Genomic DNA, 22169 nt, shown 5'->3' on the forward strand with positions numbered 1-22169 from the left:
GGAGGAGGTGGTTCCCAACTCGTTACGACCAGGCGCTGGACTGTTTCAGACGGCTGCTTCTCATTCGATCCTGGTGTCCTGACAGGACCATCGCTCAGGTAAGACTGTTTCCCCCCGAAGCCTGTGTTTGGGGATTCGAACTTCGTCAGGGTTTTTCGAACAAAAAAATAAAAATTAATATATATATAAATAAGTAATTTGATATAAACGCTAAACACCATATATATATAGATTCATGGTAATATGCAGATCATGATTTGATACCGACCATTTTGGAACATTCTAGAATTTTCTATTCTATTTTTCTTACTTGAAGCCTATGAGTCATAACGGAATATTCTGGAATACACTGGATTGTTATTGTTCTAAGGCACGAGGAATGTACTGGAACATTAAAACATCAATCTGCAAGTCACGAGCAGCTGACAGCACTCTGGAAACAATACCTTTTTCAATGATGGCCCCGTGAAACAACAACGATATGAGACTTGGTCATGAAATAGATGTGAAGAACACGACCACCTAACAGATTAATGATCACGTATGACGGGGGACGATCTGCATACAAGTATTTAAAATCTCCTTGTCGTTTAGATGTGTAAACATGCAAAGGTATTTAAAAAAAAATAAATAAAAAAAAATTTAAGTAGATATTCCCGGATTATATGGGTTTTCGATATCTAATTCTAAACATCATTATTTCTTATTCTTTATTTCTTTATTCTGAAATGTTCTAACCATTAAATGTTAATAGAAGGTTTAAAGAAAAAAATAGGTTTAAATGAGTATACCAATTGAGGTATAATTTTCATTCTGTTATAATTACATTAACAGCCCTCATTGCGGTCACAGAGGCACTTCACTTAGCAAAAGCGAAAGGCCTCTCCTCTGTCCTGATTCTCCTAGATCTATCTGCAGCCTTCGACACAGTCAACCACCAGATCCTCCTCGCGGCCCTCGCAGGAATGGGAGTGGCTGGCTCTGCGCTGACATGGTTGTCATCATACCTCAATGACCGCTCCTACCAAGTGTCATGGAGAGGGACCCTGTCGGCCACCCGCCCCCTGCGGACGGGTGTCCCCCAGGGCTCGGTTTTAGGACCCCTTCTCTTCTCCCTCTACACTAAATCACTGGGTAACATTATCACGTCTCATGGCTTCTCCTACCACTGTTATGCCGACGATACTCAACTCTTCCTCTCCTTCCCTCCCTCAGATATCCACGTCTCTGAGCGGATCTCGGCCTGTCTGTCCGACATCTCCGCCTGGATGACGACCAACCACCTCAAACTGAACCTAAGCAAAACAGAATTGCTCCACCTGCCGGCCAAATCCTCCCCCCTGACCGACCTTTCCATCACAGTCGAGAATGCAGCTGTGACCGCGTCCCCGACCGCCAAGAACCTTGGTGTTGTCCTCGACGACCAGTTGAACTTCTCTGCTCACATCGCAGCGACAACCAGAACCTGCCGATTCCTCCTGAGCAACGTCAGAAGGATACGCCCCTTCCTGACAAAAGAAGCCACCCAACTCCTCGTCCAATCAACAGTCATCTCCCGCCTCGACTACTGCAACGCACTGCTCGCTGGCCTCCCGGCCACTGCCACTAAGCCTCTTCAACTCATTCAGAACGCAGCGGCCCGCCTGATCTCAAACCTACCGAAGTCGGCCCATGTCACCCCACTTCTTAGGGACCTGCACTGGCTCCCCATTGCTGCACGAATCCGCTTCAAGGCCCTTGACCTAGCATACCGTGCGGCAAAGGGAACTGCTCCCGCCTACCTCCGGTCAATGGTCTCTAACTACACACCCTCAAGACCCCTACGCTCTGCATCTTCTGGCCGCCTCAGACCTACTCCTATCCAAGCTCCGGGAGGGTCATCAAAGAGAAGTCGCCTATTCTCAGTCCTTGCCCCACAATGGTGGAATGAACTACCCACCCCAGTTAGGACAGCCGAAACACGTCCAATCTTTCGCCGTCGACTAAAGACTCACTTCTTCAACCATTATCTGAATTAAAAAAAAAAAAAAAAAAAAAAAAATCTAACCCTAATTAACCATACTGTCATGCACTTGTCCTAATAAACTAACCTACACTGTAGCACTCAACACTTTGATGAACATTGTTACTCAGCTGATAGAGTTGTGCTCTTCCTGATGGCTTGTCGTACAGAACTTGTAAGTCGCTTTGGATAAAAGCGTCAGCTAAATGACTAAATGTAAATGTAAATGTAAATTAACAGGAGAGAGGCTTGGTCACAGGTGACATTCTATGGTATACATAGGAAAGCTTAGGATAAATTGCTCATTCTGGGCAGACCGGAGGTGCAGGAAAGGAAGAAGTTGTACGCGAAGGAGGTATCAAATAGGTACCTTGTACGACTCTGTAAGGGAGGGGGGATCAGTTTTTTTTTGTATATATGTATGTTTTTATGCTCGGCTCTCAACGGGACCTCAACAGTGGGATGTAAATCCATTGTGAATTCGCACTCCAGAAATATTACCAACAAATACAAATCAATATGTATAGATTATGGCTAGTTTGAATATAATGATCTGGAACACTGGGGGAATAAATAATCAACATAAACGCAAAAGCGTGCTCACATTGATGAAAAACAAACAGGTTGATGTGGCTCTCTTAAGCGAAACGCACATTTTAGTGGGAGACGAAGCTACGTTAGCGGACAACACATACCATAACATTAGTCACTCTTCCTTTGGAACGAGAACCCGTGGAGTTGCTCTAGTCGTGAAACGGAAATTGAATATTGAATTGAAGGGAGTATGGTCTGATGCAGATGGTCGGATAACCATAGCTAAGATTATACACAAGAATAGGAAAATAGCGAACGAAACAAATTTCTACACTGCACTAACTAGGGAAATGTTAGACCTTCCAGAATACTCATTTATGATTGGTGCAGATTTTAATGCCATTTGGGACCCTGGGTTAGATAAATCTTATCCCAACTTTTCCAACGAACAAAAAAAGTAATCTAATGCGTTAAAGGATTGGGCAAAGAATACAGGTGTAAATGATCTATGGCGATCACTCAACCCCACGACCCGGAAGTACTCTTGATCAGCAAGACATAAAACACTCTCCAGAATAGATTATGTTTTCGCAACACCGAGACTATTTGATAACTATGAAGTGTAGATGGTACCCAATGCATTATCAGATCACTGTTATTTACTCCTAAAAGGATCATTTGGTGTACTATCATCCCGAGCCCCAAGATGGCACTTTAACACGACACTGCTGAATAACAAGGAATTCATTACACAACTCAAAGAAGCTCTTTCAGTATTCCTACCAGAGAATGTGAACTCGGTGCCGGACCCTAGAATATTATGGATGTCGGTAAAGGGAATGATCAAGGATTTCACTGATAGCTTTTCATCCAAAATACACAAGAATCGATGCTCAGAACTGGCGGAACTAGAAACGCTTTACTCTACATTATTTACTTATTTACAATATAACGACTCGGTTCGACTGGAATCTCAAGTTAATTTACTAAAAATAGAGATTAACGCCATTTATAAACAACAATCTGAAGTACAAATACGTAGCACAAGACAACAGCATTACTCTCAAGGTTCCAAACCAAGTCACCTACTAGCTACGCGATTAAGAGTTAACGCAAAATTTGCAGATATAACTTCCATTAAAGCACAACAAGGACTTGTGACAGACACCAAAGAAATAAACGCGACATTCAAAGAATTCTACTCCAACTTGTATAAATCAGAAACGACTTTCGATCAAAACAAAATGGACACATATCTTAATCAAATTAACCTCCCCAAACTTTCAGAGGATGATGCTAAACAGTTAGAAACACCAATCACACTAGAGGAACTCAGGAAGGCCATATCCGAAATGCAAAGTGGTAGGGCTCCTGGAAGAGACGGTATCCCACCAGACATGTACCTCTCATGCTGGGACATAATTGGAACCCTATTACTTAATATGATTTTATACTCAGTCAAGGAGGGGAACTTTCATAAGAACGACAATATTGCACTCATAACAGTCCTCCTTAAAAAAGACAAAGACCCCACCGAGTGCGGTAGTTATAGACCCTTAAGCCTCCTCGGAACCGATATCAAACTGTTCTCTAAGGTATTAGCCATCAGACTTCAAAAGCATATGACGTCTTTAGTTCATCCGGATCAAAGTGGCTTCATAAGAAACCGTTTGATCACTGACAACATAAGACGATTACTATACGTACTAGATGCCAGCAAGGACGACACCACACCTAAGGCGATGCTGTCCCTGGATGCAATGAAAGCTTTTGATAGGCTGGAATGGTCGTATCCATGGGCAGTATTAGAAAGGATGGGGTTAGGAAAAGGATTCATTGATATGATTAAAGTATTATACAAAGACCCATCGGCCATGATTACAACAGGAATAATCACCTCCGGAATATTTCCGGTATCACGCTCTTCTAGACAGGGTTGCCCTCTTAGTCCCGGACTATTCGATCTATCATTAGAGCCTTTAGCACAATATATAAGACAATCCCAACTCATAGAACCAATCGTAATCAAGGGCACACAACACAAAATTAGTCTATATGCGGACGACGTAATACTGTTCATGCAAAACCCTAACACCGCAATGCCTTCTCAAGTTGATTAATGACTTTGGCGACCTATCAGGATTTAAGATAAACTGGCCAAAGTCGGCTTTCCTTCCACTGAACGCCCCTTGCAAAAAACAGGGGTAAATCTGAACAGGGTAAATCTGCATTTCGCTATGATGCCCCTCTAGCTCATGGAATGAACTCCAACACTCCTTAAATCAATCAAGTTGTTCGTGTTTTAATTGATTGGCTATCCTTGCTCTTTGCCTTGTCTGGTTGTCTCTGGTTGTTATGTTGCTTATTTCTGTATGTACACTCAACGTGACTGTAAACCAGGGAAGCCTCAGTTCAGTGGCGTCCTTTCAATAAAAGGCAAGGTATGGCAAGGAGGGGGGGGGGGGGGTGAAGGGGGTGTTTCCCCCCCTTGGTGGATTTTTTTTGTCAAATCAGTTGTGCAATAGTCACTTTTGGTGAGTTGTTTCTATACAATTCAGTTATATGACATTTAGGTATGACACAGGACTACACAAGCATTTTTAGTATAGAAATGTGTCAACAGACTAAAGCAGGGAACCACAATGTTTTGCATACGAATTATGCAGAATGTAATATCATAACTGTCTATTACTTTTCTTGCAATTGAGCCAATTTTCCTTAGGTACGGTTTTGAGGTGTGTGTTCAACAGAATGTAGTATCAAAAACACATTCACAAAAAGTATGGGTTACTGAATGCTGAACTGCACTGTTATAATCACTAAGCCATTGTAAGACCTTACCTGTGTCCCTGTATCACTTGTCTCTGCTGCCCTTTGATTAAAAAACGTCCCTATGTCCATTTTCCTTTTTTTTTTTTTGGCATATTTCAGTTAGTCACAGCAAAAGTCACCTAGTAAAAGTGAGATAATTGACAATATCAAAACATGCTAGGGCTGTACCGAATAGTTCGAAGCTTCGTTCATAATGTTGACATTCGAATTCTAAATCAACATGAAGAATTGTAAAAAAAAAAAAAAAAAAAAAAAAAAAAAAAACTATTTGCCAAGGTATGGCGAGTGCCATACCTTGCCATACCATATGGACGCCCCAGCCTCAGTTCCCTTTCGAGTTTAAATAAAGGTTTGAAATTAAATGAATCTCCTCCTCGCTCCTCCTCCTCCTCCTCCTTCTCCTCGCTCCTCCTCCTCCTCCTCCTCGCTCCTCCTCCTCGCTCCTCCTCGCTCCTCCTCCTTCTCTCCTCCTCCTCCTCCTCCTCGCTCCTCCTCGCTCCTCCTCCTCGCTCCTCCTCCTCCTCCTCGCTCCTCCTCGCTCCTCCTCCTCGCTCCTCCTCCTCCTCCTCCTCCTCCTCCTCCTCCTCGCTCCTCCTCCTCCCTCTCATCCTCCTCTCCTCCTTCTCTCCTCCCTCTCCTCCTCCTCCTCGCTCCTCCTCCTCCTCCTCCTCCTCGCTCCTCCTCCTCCTCCTCGCTCCTCCTCCTCCTCCTCCTCCTCCTCCTCCCTCTCATCCTCCTCTCCTCCTTCTCTCCTCCCTCTCCTCCTCCTCGCTCCTCCTCCTGCTCCTCGCTCCTCCTCCTCCTCGCTCCCCCTCCTCCTCCTCCTCCTCCTCCTCCTCCTCCTCCTCCTCCTGGCTCCCCCTCCTCCCCTCCAGGCCCGTAAGTACATCACGCACTCCATGGGGGACAAGTACACGGAGGGCGTGATCCTGGACCTGGAGAAGACCTGGGAGGAGTCGGACCCGCGCACCCCTCTCATCTGCTTCCTGTCCATGGGCTCGGACCCCACCGACTCCATCATCGCCCTGGGCAAGAGGCTGAAGATGGAGACGCGCTACGTGTCCATGGGTCAGGGCCAGGAGGTCCATGCCCGCAAGCTCCTGCAGCACAACATGGCCAACGTGAGTCAGTGTCACTGCGGTGACCGCAGCCTCCACCTCCACTTTACTATTACCTTAACTCTGGTTGGACGGACCAATACATTGTGTGAGGAATAACAAGGGATCTCTTGCAGGACAACGATATACACCAAATCTGTCTAATGAAAAGGTTCCCGTTGTATTATGTATGTGTAGTAGGGGTGTAACGGTACACAAAAACCACGGTTCGGTACGTACCTCGGTTTTGAAGTCATGGTTCGGTACCGGTTTTCGGTACAGTGGGGGAAAGTTTGGCTTTCCATGTTCCACTCAGGGGTGATGTCGTGTCCAGTAACTAATTGTACTTGCAGGGCTGTCGATGAATATTCTATATTGAAATTAATAATCAACTTGTTAAATAATTATTTTTTAAATAATAATAATATTTAGGGATGTCCGATATTATTGGCCTACCGATATTATCTGCCGATATTGGAATAAAAATGTGATATCGGAAAATATCGGTATCGGTTTTCAAAAAAAATTAAATAAATATATATATATATTTTTTTACATTTATTTAACCTTTATTTACCCAGGCAAGCAAGTAAGAACAAATTATAATTTTTATTTATTGTCAAAGTATGCATAATGTTGTGTTAATTACATGACAAGAGATATGTGAAGGGATAATGTATAGCTACAAGGTCATTGTCGCAAAATAATTGACCGACACGGTGTTCTAAACGCAGTGAAGGTCAATTATTTTGCGACAATGACCGAGTATAGCTATACATTATCCCGCTTATTACATGACTAACTTACTAACAATATACCTAATTCATTTTACACCATCGACAAGATGAAATCAAATGCAGACGCAGTTGTTCTGTGGCTCCTCTGTCATCGCCGGCAGGTGTGGAGGTGATTGAACCTGATGTAGTGCAGCTGTGCGAGATAAAGCTGGGAACGAGGTTATAGCTTTCGTGACTGCAATCAAAATGCTTGATTGTGATTGGTCAATACTCAATAGCGCTCTGTTGCCCCTAACAGCGGTCATTATTGCGCCGTTGCCCATAGCAGCTAGGGGTAACAGAGCGCTATTGACCAATCACAATCAAGCATTTTGGCTAATGTTAAAACGCCATACTGTAATAAGTAATGTTAATTACCTGAAATTATTCCGTTTTTTGGGGGGGAAACCCTGCATATATCGGTATCGGTTGATATCGTTATCGGAAATTAAGAGTTGGACAATATCGGTATATCGGTATCGGTAAAAAAGCCAATATCGAGCATCACTAATAATATTAGATTGTGAAAAAAACAGCCGCCGGTGGGCGGTCATTAGTGGTTAACATACCGTTGTATTCGTTCGGTCGAGTACTGAAACAGTTTGGTACGGATACGTGTACCGTTACACACCTAATGTGTATTGTGATGCCTTTTGAATGCTAAATGAGGCGGTCGGTCTGGGCTAATCTCCGTTTAGTTGAGCTCTACAAAGAAGAAGACGTCGGTCCTAATAGCTCTCGGTTAACATTTGGACAACAGTCCAACGATGTCCACCTCCTCACACGTCAATATATTGAACAGCGGTTCCCCCGAGACACACACACACACACACACACACACACACACACACACACACACACACACACACACACACACACACACACAGACACACACACACAGACACACACAGACACACAGACACACACACACAGACACACACACACACACACACACACACACACACACACACACACACACACACACACACACACACACACACACACACACACACACACACACACACACACACACACACACACACACACACACACACACACACTTGCTTATTCAGCTTGTTGACCAGAGGGTTTTCCTGCTTGTTCAGCTTTTTGACCAGAGGGTTTTCCTGCTTGTTCAGTTTGTTGACCAGAGGGTTTTCTTGCTTGTTCAGCTTGTTGACCAGAGGGTTTTCCTGCTTGTTCAGCTTGTTGACCAGAGGGTTTTCCTGCTTGTTCAGTTTGTTGACCAGAGGGTTTTCCTGCTTGTTCAGCTTGTTGACCAGAGGGTTTTCCTGCTTGTTCAGTTTGTTGACCAGAGGGTTTTCTTGCTTGTTCAGCTTGTTGACCAGAGGGTTTTCCTGCTTGTTCAGCTTGTTGACCAGAGGGTTTTCCTGCTTGTTCAGTTTGTTGACCAGAGGGTTTTCCTGCTTGTTCAGCTTGTTGACCAGAGGGTTTTCCTGTTTGTTCAGCTTGTTGACCAGAGGGTTTTCTTACTTGTTCAGTGTTAAGGATATTCTCAACTGTGCCTTTAACTGCACTTTCAATACCAGTACCCAATAACAACAAGACACAATGTAATAACAGCTTATACTGTCTGCAGAACAGGAGTGGTCTCTGGGTCAGAGCACACTGAAGACCTCCCGTTTCACAACCAGTTTTATTGAGCGACACAGGACATGGAACAAAGAGGACATCATGTGTTCATCAGGAAACATACAATTAATCATCTGAGACATGGCGCCCCCCATTGACCCTCTCAGCATATACACATGTCTTCACATTCAGTGGAAAGTGCTTATTACAGCGGTTTCTGTTTAAGGAACTGGTTTACATAACTGGCCCCAGAGAGGTCCAGTGGGACTTCCTACTTTAGCTCAGAGGAAGAAAGCAGAAGCGTGTGTCTGTCAACATTGAGACACACATTCTGACATTTAGAGACCTTATCAAACAGTACCTCAAAACTTAATGTATTCAGACATTTGTTGATAATAACAGATAGATCTAGTAATAACTCTAACATTTCCCTACTCTTATCACTAAATGGATGATAACATTTTAGTTTTTCCATTGGTAACCTACACCATAATTGTGGCAATACTGTAATTGCCGACCATTCTAAAAACATCTGTCACCATGTTTTTATCAGAGGGGGAATGCATGCAGTGGTGATTCCCTGAGCTCATTTATTGACCAGACAGTTAGTTAGAGCCTACAGCTACATTTCAAGCAACAGTTAATTAGAGCTGTCTGTCTGGGAGGCCCAAACTTTCATTGACCTTCCGTTAGCGAAATACATGTCTGTCACCAAAAGAGGAACTCCACTTTCTACCACGGTACGTGCATTTAACAGGAGACATGTTAGTATAGAGACATGATGATTTACAATCATAGATACATATAGAATCAGGCATAATGACTATAGTCATTCATCTGTCATTCATTTGCAGATAATTATCATCTTTCATCAACAGTGCCTGCTTTTCTTCAAGAATGTCATTTTTTATAGCACAGTTTCATCTACATTATACTCCGGTGGCTCGTCTGGATCAGCGTAGCCAAACAGTGGCATGAAGATATGCACTATCAATGATATGAACAATAACGCACATATAACCATTATTGTGAAACCAGTTATCACGATCAGCACCTGCTCCATTTTCTATATTTGTATAGGATTAGTTGTTTTCTTCACCAGGGTTGAGACGATCAGTTCCTAGCGAACTAACCCCCTTTGTAACTGGACTTCCTCCTATACGTCGAGATTTTGGCAGGAATTCAAGCTTGTATATTGTTATTGCGTGGATCCTTTCTTCTCCTTCCACTGAGGTAGGTGTGGTTTTAACAGCACATGATGTGGTCCGTGATGTTGCCCAGTTGACTTCTTCGGAACACCTTTCACCAGCACCTGGTCATCTGGTTTCTGACCTGTGGGGGAGATAAGAACTCAGGCAGATCATTTGTTTCTTTGATCGTCTTGTTTTTCAAGCATTCTTTTCAAGTATTATTTGTGCGCTTTCACCAACCCAACACTTTTGGGGGCAATAAACACAGTGGTTTCAGTTTTTGTATTTATTACCAAGTGTGCGGAAGCACTGCTATTCACATGCACTGTTACGTCATGCTTTTAGAACATGCATCAATTATTATAAAGCAGTATCTTAGCTTCCCTTCCTTGTGAGTTATCTTTACACCAGATTTACACCAAAAGGATTATACAAAAAAAAAATTGTTGTTATAGTTTTGGTACTTGGGAGCATAGCTAGAACATCATCACACATCATTTGTGATTCCATATGCTTTCAATGCTTTCATCAATCATCATAACATCATTTGTGATTACATATGTTTTTCAATGCTTTCATCAATCATCACAACAGCATTTGTGATTACATATGCACAACATCATTTGTGATTATATATGTTTTTCAATGCTTTCATCAATCATCATTATCCCTCCTGTTGAACCTATGGTTCCGCCCATGGTTCAATATATATTTTGTTCTACATATAGATTTAGGTGAAACCCAGTTTCTCCTGTATAGTGAGTCGAAGGACCATGGTGGGTGATATCCATGTCTACTAGGATATCACAATCGATGGTCGTTTTTAATGACGTATCAATTAAGAAAGCGTTGTCTCTCTTTGGGTTTTTTTTCTTTTTTCTTTTTCCCAAGGCTGCTATTTGCCATTTTTTCCTGCACAATTGTTTCCAGCGGTGTTCGTCTTGTGTGCGGACATTTACATAATGCGAGTGAATTCGGTACTGAGACTAGTGGTGCCTTTCTGATATCACTGTGATTGCACGCTAATGGCGCCATGTGCACGCGCTCTCCCGGCGCGTGCGCGCTCCCCTCGCTTGAGCACAGACTAAACACACTGCCTAATTGCCTCAATGACTTGAATGTAGCATATATCATTCATAAGTTAGGTGTGAGTATATCTTGAGAATGTATTTAAACACACCGGACGATTAGCGCTATTTGATATGCAAAGTAGCCCAGGTGGGTACTTATAGCGAATTGGCGAGTGCAGCACATTCCTGTGTGCGTGCACGCTCTTTTGCTTAAACTCTTTGTCTGCACGGAGTGCAATCTCGTCCTATGAGCAACGCATGCCTGCATGAGACCACGTCTAAAAGTTGTTTCAATATACAAGTTAATCTTTTTATCATCTGCTCGTTTGCTTGCTCCACTAATAATACTAATAATAATAATAATTATTATTATTATTCGGCTGCCTGTGCAGGCAGGTATGGAGATCATTTTCCTCCTATGAGCAGTATCTCCATTGTTGTTACTGCGACTCTCGTATGTGTTTTGTCATACTGATCTTTTAGGTGATGCGCCATCTAAAGACGTCATGCATGTCTTGTCTGGGTTTTGTAGCCTGATCTGTTTCATGAATGCTACAATGTGGTGAGTCAGCCTCTGCTGGAGTCTAGAGTGTTCCTGGATTCAACATGGTGGATCGTTATTAACTCCTGCAGGGGGGCTGTGACTCTAGGCTATTCTGTGCAATTGCCAACGTCCTGTTTTCATGCAGTCCTTTTCCCTGCCGTGAAATCTGATGACCCAGTTTGTACTTTCCTACATGCTGTAGGACTTCTAGTGTTGTACTTTTGCATTGGTCAGCTGTGTTTGATCCTATGAGGATATCGTCCACGTAAATTAAAGAACATTTTTGGCATGTTCTTTAGGAATAGGTAGACATACATTTCTGTATGTTTTCTGAAAATATTGAAGGACTCTCACTGTACCCTTGTGGTAAGCGAGTGTAGGTGTATTTTACTCCTTCAAACGTAAATCCAAACCAATGTTGAGCATCTGGGTATAATGGTATTTAAGAAAAATGCATTACTCAAATCTATGACTGAAAACACCTTTTTCTGTGTTTCTAAACTGTTCAACAACGTATTACATATTTATGTGTATAGTTCAACTATAGTCTAGCAGACAACAGCTGGATACTCTGTTGTGCTTGTCCATTAATGTGACAGAACCCTGAGTTCCAACCCATCTCTAGACTCCTCCCCCCCCCCGGGTCTGGCCTCTCTGTAAGGGAGTCCTTGGCTCAGTCGAGTTTTCTCATCGCATGGGGCACATCCCCATTTTTCTCAGTCTCCTGCTCCATTCTCCCAGCCACCCTGCCTCGGCTGCGTCTGCTTGTCTTTGCCTCATCTTACTCATTTTTCTGTGCAGTAATATTTTGCTCTGTGTACTTTAGTGGTTATGATTTTCATATTTAGCTCATCCACCACTTTCTTGCCACTTTCTGTTGTACAGTGGCCATTTAGATTATGTTTTCTCCTTTCACTACCCTATGTTCTATATTTTTTCCTCATTTTTTCCACATGTATCTCTCGTCTTTTGTGAGCACTTTACTCTAAATGCCTTGCCTCTATATTATAACGGACGTGGTTTCTAACGTTATATAAGACGACTCTCCTATCTATTTATCTATCTATCTACCTATCTATCCACATATACACATATACATATACATACACATGCACATATATAAGCAGGTTGGTAGTTCTTAATGCAAGTCTTTATTCATAGTTCTCCATTTATAGGCTGTAGTATTAGACTCTTGCTACCATTTCCTTTGTCGAGAGAGAGAGAGAGAGAGAGAGAGAGAGAGAGATATAGACAGAGAGAATGTGCACACTGGGTGGTCCATCCGCTTTATGCCTCCCCTGAGTCAGCCCGTACACTCCCGACTCCGTCATCCAGTGGCCGGCGCGTCCACCAGCGCCGGGATGGTGGAGTGTTGAGTGAGTTGCTGACGGGACCAACCCGACCCCAGTCCCAGGGTCGCTTAATATAGTTTTTTTTTTTTTTTTTTGGGGGAGGATTCATCAACTACTGTCGGCTGTTAGTTCATTTATTTATTTAGGTCTCGCCGTGTCATGCGCAAGAGGGAGTCACATGCTAGCCTGCTGGTTTCTACCCCATTCTCTGTCTCTTGGCAGTAGTGTATATATTTAAGATCCTCGTTGGCCTCCATAAAATGTCCCAATGACCCCCATCCCGGCACCACTGCCTCATCCGGAGGCAGACCGACCACCTCACGCTCTTTGTCACTAAGCTGCGGGATGTTTTCATCATCTTCATAATGCATTTCGGCTTGGCACAAAGCTGACATAATCATGTCAGACACTTCCCATTCTTCTTCATCACTATCTTGAAAATCGCTGTTACCGGTCATAGATAACTCATGCTGCAGGTATTCGTAATATTTTCTCAGCTCTTCCTCCGCCTCTGTGTAACCTGACTTCAGTACTTGTTCACCACTGGGAGAACAGCCTGGTTTGTCTGTTCCACCACAGCACAATTCACATTTCATGTCTTGTGTTGTGGGTGTAGGTTGATTACTGTTCATCTTTACAGTCGTTCAATATTATCAATATTATTTACTCATGTATATTTCTCAGAGATACCTTTTTTCAGTTTAGCAAATCCAGTAAAAAAAAACCTCATGAATGACTCCTTATTGGTCAATTGGAACTGCAGGAAGTCAAGCTTCTACAGTCCTCCGCTCGGAGGATCCGCGGCCTGTTTAAAATTCACACAGTTCTCCAATCTTTTAATTCATGAGATTAATTCCTTTAGCCAACTTCTAGTATCTCTTAGAATTATACCATATACTCACATTCACACTTGTGTACACAAAAACATTCACTAGCACATACTAACCGTTACTATTTCCCAGAAATATTTTTATCGTAACTTTAGTGCCCCTTTCCGGTAGGCGGCAACCAGTGCTTTCAAATATTCACAAACACATACTAAGCGTAACCTTAGTGCCCCTTTTACAGGTAGGCGGCAACCAGTGTTTCTTTTACAATGAATATTTATTATAGATCTGAACACATACTATTTCCGAAATAGTGCCCTTTTTCAGGTAAGCGGCAACCAGTGTTACATAATCATATTTTGTTCTTACCCTCGTGTGTTGTTGTTGTTGTTACTGGCGTTCTGGTCGGATCCCGTCAATCCCTCATTCAGGGGAGAAGAAGGCAGTTGTTATCGCCGGCCGGACTGGAATTCAACACGTCCGGACTTTCAAAACAGAGCCCCAGGCTCCGGCTGTACAGGCAACGGCGTCGCGGTCTTCTCCACCATAATGATGATATCTTGGGATCCGGCTCTCGAAGGACCAATTTGTTAAGGATATTCTCAACTGTGCCTTTAACTGCACTTTCAATACCAGTACCCAATAACAACAAGACACAATGTAATAACAGCTTATACTGTCTGCAGAACAGGAGTGGTCTCTGGGTCAGAGCACACTGAAGACCTCCCGTTTCACAACCAGTTTTATTGAGCGACACAGGACATGGAACAAAGAGGACATCATGTGTTCATCAGGAAACATACAATTAATCATCTGAGACATGGCGCCCCCCATTGACCCTCTCAACATATACACATGTCTTCACATTCAGTGGAAAGTGCTTATTACAGCGGTTTCTGTTTAAGGAACTGGTTTACATAACTGGCCCCAGAGAGGTCCAGTGGGACTTCCTGCTTTAGCTCAGAGGAAGAAAGCAGAAGCGTGTGTCTGTCAACATTGAGACACACATTCTGACATTTAGAGACCTTATCAAACAGTACCTCAAAACTTAATGTATTCAGACATTTGTTGATAATAACAGATAGATCTAGTAATAACTCTAACATTCAGTTTGTTGACCAGAGGGTTTTCCTGCTTGTTCAGCTTGTTGACCAGAGGGTTTTCCTGCTTGTTCAGTTTGTTGACCAGAGGATTTTCCTGCTTGTTCAGCTTGTTGACCAGAGGGTTTTCTTGCTTGTTCAGCTTGTTGACCAGAGGGTTTTCTTACTTGTTCAGTTTGTTGACCAGAGGGTTTTCCTGCTTGTTCAGTTTGTTGACCAGAGGATTTTCCTGCTTGTTCAGCTTGTTGACCAGAGGGTTTTCTTGCTTGTTCAGCTTGTTGACCAGAGGGTTTTCTTACTTGTTCAGTTTGTTGACCAGAGGGTTTTCCTGCTTGTTCAGTTTGTTGACCAGAGGGTTTTCCTGCTTGTTCAGTTTGTTGACCAGAGGGTTTTCCTGCTTGTTCAGCTTGTTGACCAGAGGGTTTTCCTGCTTGTTCAGCTTGTTGACCAGAGGGTTTTCCTGCTTGTTCAGCTTGTTGACCAGAGGGTTTTCCTGCTTGTTCAGTTTGTTGACCAGAGGGTTTTCCTGCTTGTTCAGCTTGTTGACCAGAGGATTTTCCACTTTGTTCAGTTTGTTGACCAGAGGGTTTTCCTGCTTGTTCAGCTTGTTGACCAGATGGTTTTCCTGCTTGTTCAGCTTGTTGACCAGAGGGTTTTCCTGCTTGTTCAGCTTGTTGACCAGAGGATTTTCCTGCTTGTTCAGCTTGTTGACCAGAGGATTTTCCTGCTTGTTCAGCTTGTTGACCAGAGGGTTTTCTTGCTTGTTCAGCTTGTTGACCAGAGGGTTTTCCTGCTTGTTCAGCTTGTTGACCAGAGGGTTTTCCTGCTTGTTCAGCTTGTTGACCAGAGGGTTTTCCTGCTTGTTCAGCTTGTTGACCAGAGGGTTTTCCTGCTTGTTCAGCTTGTTGACCAGAGGGTTTTCCTGCTTGTTCAGCTTGTTGACCAGAGGGTTTTCTTGCTTGTTCAGCTTGTTGACCATATGGGTTTCCTGCTTGTTCAGCTTGTTGACCAGAGGGTTTTCTTGCTTGTTCAGCTTGTTGACCAGAGGGTTTTCTTGCTTGTTCAGCTTGTTGACCAGAGGGTTTTCCTGCTTGTTCAGTTTGTTGACCAGAGGGTTTTTCTGCTTGTTCAGCTTGTTGACCAGAGGGTTTTCTTGCTTGTTCAGTTTGTTGACCAGAGGGTTTTCTTGCTTGTTCAGCTTGTTGACCAGAGGGTTTTCTTGCTTGTTCAGTTTGTTGACCAGAGGGTTTTCCTGCTTGTTCAGCTTGTTGACCAGAGGGTTTTCCACTTTGTTCAGCTTGTTGACCAGAGGGTTTTCCTGCTTGTTCAGCTTGTTGACCAGAGGGTTTTCCTGCTTGTTCAGCTTGTTGACCAGAGGGTTTTCCTGCTTGTTCAGCTTGTTGACCAGAGGGTTTTCTTGCTTGTTCAGCTTGTTGACCATATGGGTTTCCTGCTTGTTCAGCTTGTTGACCAGAGGGTTTTCTTGCTTGTTCAGCTTGTTGACCAGAGGGTTTTCTTGCTTGTTCAGCTTGTTGACCAGAGGGTTTTCCTGCTTGTTCAGTTTGTTGACCAGAGGGTTTTTCTGCTTGTTCAGCTTGTTGACCAGAGGGTTTTCTTGCTTGTTCAGTTTGTTGACCAGAGGGTTTTCTTGCTTGTTCAGCTTGTTGACCAGAGGGTTTTCTTGCTTGTTCAGTTTGTTGACCAGAGGGTTTTCCTGCTTGTTCAGCTTGTTGACCAGAGGGTTTTCCACTTTGTTCAGCTTGTTGACCAGAGGGTTTTCTTGCTTGTTCAGCTTGTTGACCAAAGGGTTTTCCTGCTTGTTCAGCTTGTTGACCAGAGGGTTTTCTTGCTTGTTCAGCTTGTTGACCAGAGGGTTTTCTTGCTTGTTCAGCTTGTTGACCAGAGGGTTTTTCTGCTTGTTCAGCTTGTTGACCAGAGGGTTTTCTTGCTTGTTCAGTTTGTTGACCAGAGGGTTTTCCTGCTTGTTCAGTTTGTTGACCAGAGGGTTTTCCTGCTTGTTCATCTTGTTGACCAGAGGGTTTTCCTGCTTGTTCAGCTTGTTGACCAGAGGGTTTTCCTGCTTGTTCAGCTTGTTGACCAGAGGGTTTTCCTGCTTGTTCAGCTTGTTGACCAACAGGTTTTCCTGCTTGTTCAGCTTGTTGACCAGAGGGTTTTCCTGCTTGTTCAGCTTGTTGACCAGAGGGTTTTCCTGCTTGTTCAGCTTGTTGACCAGAGGGTTTTCCTGCTTGTTCAGTTTGTTGACCAGAGGGTTTTCCTGCTTGTTCAGCTTGTTGACCAGAGGGTTTTCCTGCTTGTTCAGCTTGTTGACCAGAGGGTTTCCCTGCTTGTTCAGTTTGTTGACCAGACGGTTTTCCTGCTTGTTCAGTTTGTTGACCAGATGGTTTTCCACTTTGTTCAGTTTGTTGACCAGAGGGTTTTCCTGCTTGTTCAGCTTGTTGACCAGAGGGTTTTCCTGCTTGTTCAGTTTGTTGACCAGAGGGTTTTCCTGCTTGTTCAGCTTGTTGACCAGAGGGTTTTCCACTTTGTTCAGTTTGTTGACCAGAGGGTTTTCCTGCTTCAGCTTGTTGACCAGAGGGTTTTCCTGCTTGTTCAGCTTGTTGACCAACGGGTTTTCCTGCTTGTTCAGCTTGTTGACCAGAGGGTTTTCTTGCTTGTTCAGCTTGTTGACCAGAGGGTTTTCCACTTTGTTCAGTTTGTTGACCAGAGGGTTTTCTTGCTTATTCAGTTTGTTGACCAGAGGGTTTTCCTGCTTGTTCAGCTTGTTGACCAGATGGTTTTCTTGCTTGTTCAGTTTGTTGACCAGAGGGTTTTCTTGCTTGTTCAGCTTGTTGACCAACGGGTTTTCCTGCTTGTTCAGCTTGTTGACCAGAGGGTTTTCTTGCTTGTTCAGTTTGTTGACCAGAGGGTTTTCCTGCTTGTTCAGCTTGTTGACCAGAGGGTTTTCCTGCTTCAGCTTGTTGACCAGAGGATTTTCCTGCTTGTTCAGTTTGTTGACCAGAGGGTTTTCTTGCTTATTCAGTTTGTTGACCAGAGGGTTTTCTTGCTTGTTCAGTTTGTTGACCAGAGGGTTTTCCTGCTTGTTCAGTTTGTTGACCAGAGGGTTTTCTTGCTTGTTCAGCTTGTTGACCAGAGGGTTTTCTTGCTTGTTCAGTTTGTTGACCAGAGGGTTTTCCTGCTTGTTCAGCTTGTTGACCAGAGGGTTTTCCTGCTTGTTCAGCTTGTTGACCAGAGGGTTTTCCTGCTTGTTCAGTTTGTTGACCAGAGGGTTTTCCTGCTTGTTCAGCTTGTTGACCAGAGGGTTTTCCTGCTTGTTCAGCTTGTTGACCAGACGGTTTTCCTGCTTGTTCAGTTTGTTGACCAGAGGGTTTTCCTGCTTGTTCAGCTTGTTGACCAGAGGGTTTTCTTGCTTGTTCAGCTTGTTGACCAGAGGGTTTTCTTGCTTGTTCAGTTTGTTGACCAGAGGGTTTTCCTGCTTGTTCAGTTTGTTGACCAGATGGTTTTCTTGCTTGTTCAGCTTATTGACCAGAGGGTTTTCTTGCTTGTTCAGCTTGTTGACCAGAGGTTTTTTTTGCTTGTTCAGCTTGTTGACCAGAGGGGTTTCCTGCTTGTTCAGTTTGTTGACCAGAGGGTTTTCTTGCTTGTTCAGCTTGTTGACCAGAGGGTTTTCCTGCTTGTTCAGCTTGTTGACCAGAGGGTGTTCCTGCTTGTTCAGTTTGTTGACCAGAGGGTTTTCTTGCTTGTTCAGCTTGTTGACCAGAGGGTTTTCCTGTTTGTTCAGCTTGTTGACCAGAGGGTTTTCCTGCTTGTTCAGCTTGTTGACCAGAGGGTTTTCCTGCTTGTTCAGCTTGTTGACCAGAGGGTTTTCCTGCTTGTTCAGCTTGTTGACCAGAGGGTTTTCCTGCTTGTTCAGCTTGTTGACCAGAGGGTTTTCTTGCTTGTTCAGCTTGTTGACCAGATGGTTTTCCTGCTTGTTCAGCTTGTTGACCAGAGGGTTTTCTTGCTTGTTCAGCTTGTTGACCAGATGGTTTTCTTGCTTGTTCAGCTTGTCGACCAGACGGTTTTCCTGCTTGTTCAGCTTGTTGACCAGAGGGTTTTCTTGCTTGTTCAGCTTGTCGACCAGATGGTTTTCTTGCTTGTTCAGCTTGTTGACCAGAGGGTTTTCCTGCTTGTTCACTTTGTTGACCAGAGGGTTTTCTTGCTTGTTCAGCTTGTTGACCAGAGGGTTTTCTTGCTTGTTCAGCTTGTTGACCAGACGGTTTTCTTGCTTGTTCAGCTTGTTGACCAGAGGGTTTTCCTGCTTGTTCAGGTTGTTGACCAGAGGGTTTTCCTGCTTGTTCAGCTTGTTGACCAGACGGTTTTCCTGCTTGTTCAGCTTGTTGACCAGAGGGTTTTCCTGCTTGTTCAGTTTGTTGACCAGAGGGTTTTCCACTTTGTTCAGTTTGTTGACCAGAGGGTTTTCTTGCTTGTTCAGCTTGTTGACCAGAGGGTTTTCTTGCTTGTTCAGCTTGTTGACCAGAGGGTTTTCCTGCTTGTTCAGCTTGTTGACCAGAGGGTTTTCTTGCTTGTTCAGTTTGTTGACCAGAGGGTTTTCCTGCTTGTTCAGCTTGTTGACCAGAGGGTTTTCCTGCTTGTTCAGCTTGTTGACCAGAGGGTTTTCCACTTTGTTCAGTTTGTTGACCAGAGGGTTTTCCTGCTTCAGCTTGTTGACCAGAGGGTTTTCCTGCTTGTTCAGCTTGTTGACCAACGGGTTTTCCTGCTTGTTCAGCTTGTTGACCAGAGGGTTTTCTTGCTTGTTCAGCTTGTTGACCAGAGGGTTTTCCACTTTGTTCAGTTTGTTGACCAGAGGGTTTTCTTGCTTATTCAGTTTGTTGACCAGAGGGTTTTCCTGCTTGTTCAGCTGGTTGACCAGAGGGTTTTCTTGCTTGTTCAGCTTGTTGACCAGAGTGTTTTCCACTTTGTTCAGTTTGTTGACCAGAGGGTTTTCTTGCTTATTCAGTTTGTTGACCAGAGGGTTTTCTTGCTTATTCAGTTTGTTGACCAGAGGGTTTTCCTGCTTGTTCATCTTGTTGACCAGAGGGTTTTCTTGCTTGTTCAGTTTGTTGACCAGAGGGTTTTCTTGCTTGTTCAGCTTGTTGACCAGAGGGTTTTCCTGCTTCAGCTTGTTGACCAGAGGATTTTCCTGCTTGTTCAGTTTGTTGACCAGAGGGTTTTCTTGCTTGTTCAGCTTGTTGACCAACGGGTTTTCCTGCTTGTTCAGTTTGTTGAACAGAGGGTTTTCCACTTTGTTCAGTTTGTTGACCAGAGGGTTTTCTTGCTTATTCAGTTTGTTGACCAGAGGGTTTTCTTGCTTATTCAGTTTGTTGACCAGAGGGTTTTCCTGCTTGTTCATCTTGTTGACCAGAGGGTTTTCTTGCTTGTTCAGTTTGTTGACCAGAGGGTTTTCTTGCTTGTTCAGCTTGTTGACCAACGGGTTTTCCTGCTTGTTCAGTTTGTTGAACAGAGGGTTTTCTTGCTTGTTCAGTTTGTTGACCAGAGGGGTTTCCTGCTTGTTCAGCTTGTTGACCAGAGGGTTTTCCTGCTTCAGCTTGTTGACCAGAGGATTTTCCTGCTTGTTCAGTTTGTTGACCAGAGGGTTTTCTTGCTTATTCAGTTTGTTGACCAGAGGGTTTTCTTGCTTGTTCAGTTTGTTGACCAGAGGGTTTTCCTGCTTGTTCAGTTTGTTGACCAGAGGGTTTTCCTGCTTGTTCAGTTTGTTGACCAGAGGGTTTTCTTGCTTGTTCAGCTTGTTGACCAGAGGGTTTTCTTGCTTGTTCAGTTTGTTGACCAGAGGGTTTTCCTGCTTGTTCAGCTTGTTGACCAGAGGGTTTTCCTGCTTGTTCAGCCTGTTGACCAGAGGGTTTTCCTGCTTGTTCAGCTTGTTGACCAGAGGGTTTTCCTGCTTGTTCAGCTTGTTGACCAGAGGGTTTTCCTGCTTGTTCAGGTTGTTGACCAGAGGGTTTTCCTGCTTGTTCAGGTTGTTGACCAGAGGGTTTTCTTGCTTGTTCAGCTTGTTGACCAGATGGTTTTCTTGCTTGTTCAGTTTGTTGACCAGAGGGTTTTCCTGCTTGTTCAGCTTGTTGACCAGAGGGGTTTCCTGCTTGTTCATCTTGTTGACCAGATGGTTTTCCTGCTTGTTCAGTTTGTTGACCAGATGGTTTTCTTGCTTGTTCAGCTTGTTGACCAGAGGGTTTTCCTGCTTGTTCAGTTTGTTGACCAGAGGGTTTTCTTGCTTGTTCAGCTTGTTGACCAACGGGTTTTCCACTTTGTTCAGCTTGTTGACCAGAGGGTTTTCCTGCTTGTTCAGCTTGTTGACCAGAGGGTTTTCTTGCTTATTCAGTTTGTTGACCAGAGGGTTTTCCTGCTTGTTCATCTTGTTGACCAGAGGGTTTTCTTGCTTGTTCAGTTTGTTGACCAGAGGGTTTTCTTGCTTGTTCAGCTTGTTGACCAACGGGTTTTCCTGCTTGTTCAGTTTGTTGAACAGAGGGTTTTCTTGCTTGTTCAGCTTGTTGACCAGAGGGTTTTCCTGCTTCAGCTTGTTGACCAGAGGGTTTTCCTGCTTGTTCAGTTTGTTGACCAGAGGGTTTTCTTGCTTGTTCAGCTTGTTGACCAACGGGTTTTCCACTTTGTTCAGCTTGTTGACCAGAGGGTTTTCCTGCTTGTTCAGCTTGTTGACCAGAGGGTTTTCTTGCTTATTCAGTTTGTTGACCAGAGGGTTTTCCTGCTTGTTCATCTTGTTGACCAGAGGGTTTTCTTGCTTGTTCAGTTTGTTGACCAGAGGGTTTTCTTGCTTGTTCAGCTTGTTGACCAACGGGTTTTCCTGCTTGTTCAGTTTGTTGAACAGAGGGTTTTCTTGCTTGTTCAGCTTGTTGACCAGAGGGTTTTCCTGCTTCAGCTTGTTGACCAGAGGATTTTCCTGCTTGTTCATCTTGTTGACCAGAGGGTTTTCCTGTTTGTTCAGCTTGTTGACCAGAGGGTTTTCTTGCTTATTCAGTCTGTTGACCAGAGGGTTTTCTTGCTTATTCAGTTTGTTGACCAGAGGGTTTTCTTGCTTATTCAGTTTGTTGACCAGAGGGTTTCTTGCTTGTTCAGCTTGTTGACCAGAGGGTTTTCCTGCTTGTTCAGCTTGTTGACCAGAGGGTTTTCCTGCTTGTTCAGCTTGTTGACCAGAGGGTTTTCCTGCTTGTTCAGTTTG

The 22169-nt window shown here is 43.8% G+C and overlaps 1 protein-coding gene across 1 annotated transcript in view; it reads left to right on the forward strand.

Annotated features, from left to right (window-relative positions):
- dnah5 (dynein, axonemal, heavy chain 5) overlaps window positions 1-22169 on the forward strand; it is a gene marked incomplete at both ends in the record, with an annotated part of 523851 nt that overhangs the window by 403740 nt on the left and 97942 nt on the right. Inside the window, 3 exon segments of the mRNA XM_084308323.1 lie at window positions 5-22; window positions 24-98; window positions 6244-6489. Coding sequence (XP_084164449.1) covers window positions 5-22; window positions 24-98; window positions 6244-6489 — 339 coding nt within the window.

This window comes from Notolepis coatsorum (genome assembly GCF_963971535.1).
Source record: "Notolepis coatsorum genome assembly, chromosome: 2".
Classification (NCBI taxonomy): domain Eukaryota; kingdom Metazoa; phylum Chordata; class Actinopteri; order Aulopiformes; family Paralepididae; genus Notolepis; species Notolepis coatsorum.